This window comes from Emydura macquarii, unplaced genomic scaffold (assembly GCF_026122565.2).
Source record: "Emydura macquarii macquarii isolate MOO-44397 ecotype Brisbane River unplaced genomic scaffold, CSIRO-AGI_Emac_v2 contig_1230, whole genome shotgun sequence".
Taxonomy (NCBI): Eukaryota; Metazoa; Chordata; order Testudines; family Chelidae; genus Emydura; species Emydura macquarii.
Window position 1 is genome coordinate 786,487 of NW_027131367.1, and position 9,831 is coordinate 796,317.

General features: G+C 51.6%; 1 protein-coding gene across 1 annotated transcript; it reads right to left on the reverse strand.

The window, feature by feature from the left end:
- Positions 1-638: 638 nt before the first annotated feature.
- Positions 639-8,614, reverse strand: LOC137152520 (uncharacterized). The gene is made up of 4 exons (XM_067547163.1): positions 8,426-8,614; positions 7,128-7,192; positions 3,433-3,815; positions 639-3,059 (listed from the first exon to the last, which is right to left on the reverse strand). The coding sequence occupies exons 1-4, from the start codon at positions 8,482-8,484 to the stop codon at positions 2,937-2,939; spliced, it is 630 nt and encodes a 209-aa protein (XP_067403264.1). The 5' UTR covers positions 8,485-8,614; the 3' UTR covers positions 639-2,936.
- Between the last annotated feature and the right edge of the window lie 1,217 nt (positions 8,615-9,831).

Below are 9,831 nucleotides of genomic sequence, written 5' to 3' on the forward strand. Positions count from 1 at the left end.
AAGGCATTTGGTGACGTTCCACATGGACTGAGAAGCTGGATTCCTGGTGTACGGCCTCAGCTGTCCAAGCCATGCACAGTTCAGGAGCTGGCCTTGGGGGAACCCAGGAAAGTTGAAGCTGGAGCAGAGCTAGGCAAGAGAGAAGGACTTGCCCCAGTGCATCCATCCTTCATTCTGATCAGATCAGATCATTTTAATACCGTGTGCTCCTCTGCCACCTTCGAGCTGAGGATCTCAAAGCACTTTGCACCCCTCCAGCCCACACACTGCAGGTCTGTATCACTAGCCCCATTATGCAGCTGGGGAAATTGAGGCGCTGAGAAGTGACTTGCCCAAGGCCACACAGAACGGCAGTGGCAGGAGTGGGAACACACTTTTACTTTAACCACAGAACAATGCTTGCTCCCTTCCTGGGGCAGATGCGCTCATGTGACACCAAGCTGGGCCACCCTAGCCTAGGGCACAGCCTGGTATCAGCTCCCTGCCCAAAGACATCTCGTCTTCACTCATGGCCAGCTTCCAGGAAACGTCAAAGATCGTCAATAGCCTAAACACAGCAGCTTTGGTTCCAGCAGTTGGTGTCTCACCCTCAGCCATAACCGTACGTATCAAATGAACACAACCCGAAAGAATAAAAATACTTTAAAATCTGTTTTATTGGAATGCCCGGAAGCAGTTCCTGTCCCTTAGCCCCAGACGGAAGGCAGAACTGTTCACCTAACTCTTTGGGGCACGGCATTCAGGCATCAGCCTGATGCTGGGCTGGGATTTCCCTGGAGCTTGGGGAAGGGAGGCGTTGCTAGTTTACAAGTCTGGGCTGGTCTAGGATGTTTCAGTGACATGGGAGAAGTCAATGTAATTGACCAGCGTTCAAGTACTAGTTCAGCCAACTACACCCCCCTCAGGTCTGTCTGGTGTACGACCCTTTCTGCCATCCGTAGGAGACGTGGCATCTCGAGGGGAGCTAGACAATCTGGGAAAGGATCTTGATGTTACCAGAGCATTCATATTCCAGGGGACTGTGGTGCCTTCTAACAGGCCTGGCCTGTGGCACCAGTGTATGGACTGCTGCCAGCTACCTTCCTCACTGCATCATCCCGCATGCAGACCCAGTTACTTGAATTAATTTCACGTCCCCATGTCAATTGGGAGAACAAGGGTTCAGTAAATGTGGACATCCCGTGAAAAAAGCAAGTGCTATAAATAAGCTGATCCAAGAATTAAGCCAGGCAAACCATCACGAAACTCTGTCCCCGTTTCCCACCCAGACAGGGATGGAACCCAACAACCCTTAATGACACACAATAGGAAGGAATCTCAGACAACAGTACAAAGTTCTCTCTCAGCTGCTGGAAGAGGCAGCCCTGAGCTCTGTTGACCGGGTGTAATAAAGGCCTAGCAGAGAGTCTGGCCCGCACAGACTGAGCGGAGGAGAACAGAAGCCAAATGGCCAAAGAGATTTCAGAACTCTCTCTGTGACTTGAGAATATGCTTCCAGGGGGCCATGTGGCAAGCACCCTGGGGCATTAGGGCTGGGGAAATACAGCTAGTCAGCCACCCCATGCAGCTCTGAGAGAAACAGACAGGTCATACCATTTGCTCAAGTCCACCCCAAGGCATCCTCCTGCAGGCCCTTCAGTGACAGATTCTTCTCGGGACTCTGGTTTCCAGACATCGACTCCGCTTCTCAAAGCACAGCTTGAAGTTACAGCATAGAACAGATCGCAGCAGAAGAGACGTGCTAGTTAAACAAGCTACTTTTGTCCCATTTCTCACCCCAACTGGTGCATGTCACACCTTCATACATGTGTCAGAAGCAAGCTCTGAGGTCCCTACCCCCTCCACGTGTAAGCTGCTCGAGTCCATTTCTGCTGTTCTGCCTAAAGCGGATCTTGTTGATTTATACAGAAAATTTGTTTTGTTGTCCCCCCCGCCTCCACAACTTGTCCCTCAGCCCTTCAACTGTGGCTCCTTGGGACAAAAAAGCCCCTTCTCATGTGGCTGGAAAGCAGCTAACATTTCAATGGTGGTGCCGGAAACCAACACACATAATGATAATTGACATGTCCGAGATGTGGGCATCACAGAGACCACTGGCACTACCAAGAGCAGTGGGGATTTTCACCTCTGCCTTCTAGGAGCATCTTTTGAACCTTCAATCTCTGCTGGTTCAAAACGTTCCCCACTTGTCAAGCGGACGCAGCATCTCCGAACGCACATAGAGAGCTTTCAGCTCAAGTGACCTGTACTGACTGTGCAGTTCCCCATCTCTCCTAGAGAAAGTGAGCACTGGGATGATCTCTCAAGGGCTGGCAGTCAGTCAGGCCCAGGTGTTCAGAACAATCACCAGAACAAAAGGTGTATAGCAATGCAGAGGTTCTACAGTGTGTCAACAGTCCGGATCTGGGTAGGGTGTTCATTGGTCCAGGGAGGTATTCCTAGCCCCATCCCAAGAATACAAAATGTGCACAGCTCTACACATCCCATGAGCAAACATTCCCACATTTCTTCCATGTAGGGTTTGCAGTATACACACATCACACACAAACAGCTCGGCCAGGTTGCAGTGTAGGATGCTAGTAAATCTTGAAAGGAAATGTTCAGAAAAGGAAGTTTTCAAAGGTAATGATGACTCAAGATTCTGAAAGCAGGGGACTGGAGGGAGAGACATACAATAAATAGAGGCTCAGGACTGACGATGGAAAAACTGAGTCCTGCAAATCACAGCCAGCCAAATCCTGGCAGGCCCAGGAAAACCAGCAGCGCTTCTTGCTATAAGACGACACAAGTTTGCCATGAGCAGGAGACCCAACTTATTCTCCCGGCAAACACAGCTCCCTCAGGGAATCCCCAGGTTGTCTCCTCTTTCTGCTGCAGGGCCATCTCTCACCTTGGTTCCAAACCTTCCCCCAGGAATGATTTCTACAAGACTAGAACTATCCCAGACTGCTAAGGAAATCCAGGTGCTTCCCAAATGCCTCCTCTTTACTCTGGATGAAGTCTCTGGTGCTCTGCCTGATTTGCTGGATCTCTGGATCCTTTGCCCACTCCTCTTCACTCTGCAAGAACAAACCTGGCTGTCAGAGAGCTGAAAGCTGGGGATTTCAATCACCATCTCTTCTCTTTGGGATTCCTGGGCCATGGAGCGTACCCACTCACTCCACCAGCAGCCCCTGCAGAAGTGTTCTTAGCTTTCACATAGTTACCATTCATAAACAAAAAGGGCTAAGTAACCGTAATTGCCACTACCCGGGGGAAGCAGGTGAGCAGGGTCTGCTATTCTCCGTTAACAGGGAAACCCTGAAGCAGGAGGGTGGGTGACTCGTCCAAGGCCACACAGCAAGAGACAACGAGAGACATTTCTGGCTCCCACTCCTGTGCTCAGACCACATCTCTCTCTTTATGGCACCTGGAGCTGTGCTGATAACTTACCTCTGGCTCCAGGTCCCCTGCATATGGATAGACTTCCTGTCCAAATAGCCGTAGCCCTTCCTTCAAAAACTCCTGTAAGGTCTTGCCAACTCTGTGCAACAACTCCTCTTCATACGCATACACGCTGCCGTTGCCTGCAACAAGGATAACCAGCTGCTGTCCAGTGGCCAGACATGGCACGTCATCCACAGTGCCAAGAACCACCATCTTTGTAAGCTCTGGCAGGTAAAGCGCCTCCCAGTATTCCAACATGTCCAGCTGCCCTTTATAGAACGTCTCATCCAGGTCACAAATCCGCAGCTGAAAGCATTGCTGCTCCTCAAAGGAAATCATTTTGCCCTTGTTTTCTTTCACATACTGAGAGACCAGGTCCAGGTTTTTAGCTATAAGAGAATGAGAAATTAGCAGCCAGAAGTGCCCATCCCAACCACCACACCCTCCAGAGCCCCATCTGACAACCTCATCTTCATGCTTTGGATCCCTTGAATACGACATGGGATTTGTAATCTGCTACAGATTTGTGATATTGGTTTGTGTGTGTTTCTGAAAATGCTAGGAGAAAGCACCAAGTCTGAGTGAATGGCAGAAGCTGGGCAAGGGAGAACTATATGGCAGCAGATCCATAATGATTCGTTTCCAGACATCCTTACATTTGGACTCCCTAAAGAAAATGTCATCTTGTTTGGGTGTTGGGATATATCCCACTTTCATTCTTTTTACAACACGTCTTTTTTGTTGCAGTTTCCTAGTTTTTTGAATGAGAACCAAAGTTAAAATCAGGCTGGCAAATATGGCCCGGAGGAGAGAAGCCCTGCAGTGAAGCATCTTATAGAGCTCACTGAATGCAGGGTTCCCATCCAGCAAACTTTTGCAAGTCCACAGGAAAAACGGCAGGTGTTTGTGTGTACTTATAACTGGGTGGATATGGGGCAGTGGATGGTGGAGGGGAAAGGGAGATGAACAGCCTTCCCCAGCCTCCTCCTGTGCCCCTATGGCTCCCCCACAGGACCGTGCTCATCACTGTGTCATCCTCCAGGTACTCCTGCCCACTCCCCTCCTCCTGTGCCAGCCTCCTCTAACTCCCCCCACCCTTCCAATGCAAGGTAGAACAACTCCATGCCCCTAGCCACCTGCCCCCATACATGTCCCTCCCTGGTCACAGAACCCACCAGGGTGGATAAAAATGAATGATTTTTTTTTTTTTAAAAAAACCCAAAACATCAATGAAATCAGATTTTTTTAATTTAAATTAAATACAGGTTTTTATTTTAAATAAACCTATTTAAAATGGAAATCCTATATTAAGGGCTCAACTGACAATAATTATTAAGATAATGAAATTAAATACAAAATATAACGTTTGCTGCCAAGGGGACGGTCCTGGGGCCAGTTTTGTTCAACATCTTCATCAATGATCTGGAGGATGGGGTAGATTGCACCCTCAGCAAGTTTGCGGATGACGCTAAGCTGGGGGGAGTGGTAGATACCCTGGAAGGTAGGGATAGGATACAGAAGGACCTAAACAAACTGGAGGATTGGGCCAAAAGAAATCTAATGAGGTTCAACAAAGAAAAGTGCAGAGTCCTCCACTTAGGAAGGAAGAATCCCATGCACAGTTATAGACTGGGGACCGACGAGCTAGGCAGCAGCTTTGCAGAAAAGGACCTGGGGGTAACAGTGGATAAAAAGCTGGATATGAGTCAGCAGTGTGCCCTGGTTGTCAAGAAGGCTAATGGCATATTGGGCTGCATTGGGAGGGGCATTGCCAGCAGGTCACGGGAAGTGATTATTCCCCTCTATTCGGCATTGGTGAGGCTGCATACAGAGTATTGTGTCCAGTTTTGGGCCCCCCACTACAAAAAGGATGTGGAGAAGTTGGAGAGAGTCCAGCGGAGAGCAACAAAAATGATTAGGGGGCTGGAGCACAGGACTTATGAGGAGAGACTGAGGGAACTAGGCTTGTTTAGCCTGCAGAAGAGAAGAATGAGGGGGGGTTTGATAGCAGCCTTTAACTACCTGAAAGGGGGTTCCAGGGAGGATGGAACTAGGCTGTTCTCGATGGTGGTAGAAGACAGAACAGGGAGCAACGGTCTCAAGTTGCAGTGGGGGAGGTCTAGGTTGGATATTAGGAAAAGCTTTTTCACTAGGATGGTGGTGAAGCACTGGAATGGGTTACCTAGGGAGGTGGTGGGATCTCCAACCTTAGAGGTTTTTAAGGCCTGCTTGATAAAACCTGGCTGGGATGATTTAGCTCAGGTTAGTCCTGCTTTGAGCAGGGGGTTGGACTAGATGACCTCCTGAGGTCCCTTCCAACTCTAATATTCTATGATTCTAAGTTTTAAAGAAAGCCCACTAAACTGGTGAAAGACACTGGCTAAGCACCTGGAGCTGAAGGGCTAAACCAGCTTTTAACAGCAGTAGCCTCTTCTGCGGGTGCAGAGAGAATATTTCCTTCATTTCAGTTTATTCATCTCGCTCACTTCAGAGACCAGCTCTTTCAAAGTAAAGAAACCATTCGGAAGCTGGGAAAGCAGGAAGGTTTATTTTCTTCTTCCAGCCTATGAATAAAAACTAGGTTTGAGAGATGAGATCTACTAGTTCTAAAATCTTGAAGGACATAGTGACCAGAAACAATCAGTTCAATTCAATGTATTTAATACAGCAGTTAGTTTTAAATGCAAAGTACGTTTTGAAACGCTTTCTTCTGGTGTATCCAGAAGTATATGGTAATTTTGTTTAATAAAACACACTTTAAAATGCTGCTTTTGTGCATTTTTAGTTTAATTTGAATTTTCATCCAAATAGAGCTTGAAAGAGATCATAAGTAAAAACTTAATCATCAACTAGTAAATATGAAATGCAGTTACCATTTTATAACAAAATAAAAGATACAAAAATTAAGAATCTGAAAAAATGTAAATTAAACAATATAATTGCTTAAATAAATGTGTATAAATATGATGTATCCTCCTGGTTACCCAAAAGAAACACCACATTTAGTGTAAAGGCTATATTTAGTGGCAGAGTAACTTGTTTTAATGGTTACTAACCAAAAAGAATGAACTTTTCTTTAGAAAAATAACTAAGTTCGAATGCAAAACACAATTGATGATTTAAATAATTTCCTGCTTATCAATTAAAATCAGTGATTTAAAATCAATCAGCTCTGGCCTCCTCCCAGATTCCTGGCCCTCCACATTCATGTGTGGAACCGTGTTATTTGTATCTACAACACATGAAAATAAATGTATACCTAGAACCATTTGAAAATAATTGCAAAACTTACTCTGTATACACCCAGGAAAACAGCTCTGTGTGTGGTCGCATAATGCCAGCTGACATTTGAAAGCGGTAACTGATTTGGAGAGGAAAATAAGGGCCCAATGGGCGAGGACAGCTTTCCAGGTGGAAAAGGGTGAATAAATATTTTACTTAGGCGGGGACAAAAACCACACACAAAACAAACAGTGAAGTTGCCAGGGAAGAATGGAACATGCCAGCGTTAGCATTAGCACACAGCGTAATGTTTCAAAATCACCTGAGTGACTCAGAGAACCTACGCCCTGTTTTCAAGTAACTTCAGAGAGTGCTGGGGCAGTGAGTAAAACTTTCCAACAGCTCCAACGTGGCGCAAGCCCAGCCCCCACTCTCCCGGCTCCTACAAACCCTGCTAGGAGGTAGGAAAAGATACTCACGATTGCCCTGTAACTTCCTCATGAGTTCCTTTTCAGCACTGAGGTTGTGCTCAGATCGCTTTTTCCTTAACAAAAGAAGGATCTGTATAAACATTCCAAACTCCAGAAACATCAAAGCCCAAAAAGATTAATTTCACTCAAAGCAGGGCAAGGATCCCAGCATGGACAGTCAGATCACCAGAGATGTGAACAGGGGCAAGATGGGAAGTAACTGACATAGCAGCCTGGACTGGAGCATGTTTCAAGAGATCTCTATGAATGGGGGAGCAGCCTGAGGATATGTTGAAAGGTGGGAGTTCAAATTGGCCTCTGGAACTCAGAACCTGTTTTGATCCACCCACCCCAGTAAAGACTCCGCTCCAATGGGCATTGGCCCAGGCAGAAGGACAGAGGCTCAAGGTGTTCTGAACACAATGGAGGACTGGCACAGAGCCCTCAGGGCTTTCTGCCTCCCTACGAGGGAAGAATGTGCGCAGTTAAGTCAGGAAATCCTAAATCTACTCCCAGCTCTGCAGGTCACATCAACGCTCTGCCTAGATTTCTCTATTTGCACCACTTATCTGCTGACCTCGCTCATACAGGTGCCGTGTGAAACAAATGGGACAGGAGAAAGAAGCCCCCCACACTCCAGTCCCCTCCAGGCCATGTTGCCAGTCCAGGGACCATCAACTGCCGGGAGAGCTGACAATGCTCAACAGAAGCTGCACCCTGGTAAAATCACGTCAATGCGGTGACCCGCTTCTTTCCTTCTGCGCAGCACTGACAGAAACGGAGCAGGCCGCACGGCCCCACCGTGCCCTTTCCTCACAGGGACTCGAGGTACAGAAGTCGGCAGTTACGGTTTCCCAAAGAGGCAGTAGCAGCAGCAAGCCCTATTTACCACAAGGAGTGAGTGGGAAAATGTTCAAAAATGCTTACGTGACTTAGGAGCCTAAGTCCCATTTCCAAAAACGATTTAGGCACTTCGGAGCCTGGTCTCAAGCTCAAGTTGCTGGGATTCAGTCTCCTAAGTGCTTCTGAAAATCGCATCCTGGCCTGTAAATGGTCTAAGGAGGGTCTGGCCCTGTCGACATTACGCAGGAACTTCTGCCGCGCTGCCTGCAGTGAGTCTAGCTGACTGTTTTGGTGTGTTTAAATCCCTGTTTGTTTCTACCCTTCCCCTAACCCCTCCCTCCCTCCCTCCATCCATCCCCCCATCCGTCTGACTGTCCGTCCGCCCGCAGACCACGCTCCTGCGGCTCCTGTGAAGGGTCCCCCACACATCGCCGTCCTGGGGTGCGGCACGAAAGGCGGGTTACCTCTTGATGCCAGCGCCGGGCGGTCTCCCGGGCGGTCTCCGCAAACAGGCGAGTGCCATGGCAGGACGTCCCGGCGCCGCCGCGCGTCTCAGCTGCTGCAGCAAACCCGGCAGGGCAGGGCAGGGCAGGGCAGGGCGCGGACGAGGCGGGCAGCAGCAGCTTCCCGAGCCGAGCGGGGGCGGCTCCGGCTCCGGCTCCGGCGGGACACACCTGCGGGCAGGGAGGCGGGATGACGGCGCCGGTCCGCGGAGCCCGGCGAGAGCCGCGCCCTGAGCCGCGCCGCGGGGACGGGAACGGGAACGCGCGGAAGGCCCCGGGGTCCCCTCGAGCCCCGGCCCCGCTCCCGCCCGGCCCGGCCCCGGCCCCGGCCCCGGCCCCGGCCCCGGCCCCGGCCCCGGCCCCGGCCCCGCTCCCGCCCGGCCCGGCCCGGCCCGGCCCCGGCCCCGCTGCGGGTGCTGCCGGGGGCCCCGCTCTGCAACGCCGCGCGCTCCGGCCTGGGGCTCCGCCGGGCCCGCCCGCCCCGGAGCCGCTCACTCACCGCGTCCGTCCCGTCTCAGCCCAGCTCCGGTCTGTCCGCTCCGCTCCGTCAGTCCGTCCGGAGCAGGGAGGCGCGCGCATGCTCAGTGGCGCCGTGACGCGGAGGGGCGGGGCCCGGTCCCCCGCAGAGAGGCCAGGCCGCCCCGCCCCCCGGGCCTTGCGCCGCGTGAGGGGCCCGCCCCGCCCCGCCCCGCCCCCATCGCCCCCCAGCGGGTCGGGCCGAGCCGGCTCCGTCACTCCAGGCCCCCCCCCGCTCTCCGTGTAACCACGGGTGGTTCTGGCGTTCGCGGCGTCCCGTGGCGAGGAGTTCCCCCGGTTGCCGGTGCGCTCGGAGGCGGGGCTCGGGGGGTTGTTTTAACCCTGCTGCCCCGTCCTTTCCTTTCCTTTCCTTTCCGGGCCGAGCCGAGCCGAGCCGAGCCGTGCGGTGGGTTTGGGAAGGGGCCCAGGACAAGGGCACAGCCCTGCTCATGTCTCCAGCCGCCCGTTCCGGCACTGACAGGGGCTCTCTGCATTTTTACTCAACCGCTTCACACCGGCCCTTGCCCCTGTCGGCCCAGAGCGGGTCTGGCAGCAGCAGCAGCAGCAGCGGCATGGGGGGTGTTTGTGGAGGAGGGTGCAGCTGTGTTGACAAGACAAGCATAGCCCACACCCGTGCACACGGCTCCCACTGACCTCGGTCACCTCACACAACTGGTCCAAGCAGCGCAAGGCAGACACCACCGGCTGTGGGGAAAGAGCTGGGCTGGAGCCGAGTCACACGGGGTTACTCACAGGCCGCTGCCCTTTCAGCCGGCTGGGGGAGGCCGGGCAGTACAGTAAACAGCAAAGCCGGGAAGTTCGGAGGGTGCGGTAAAACTCTCCTTCCAGGG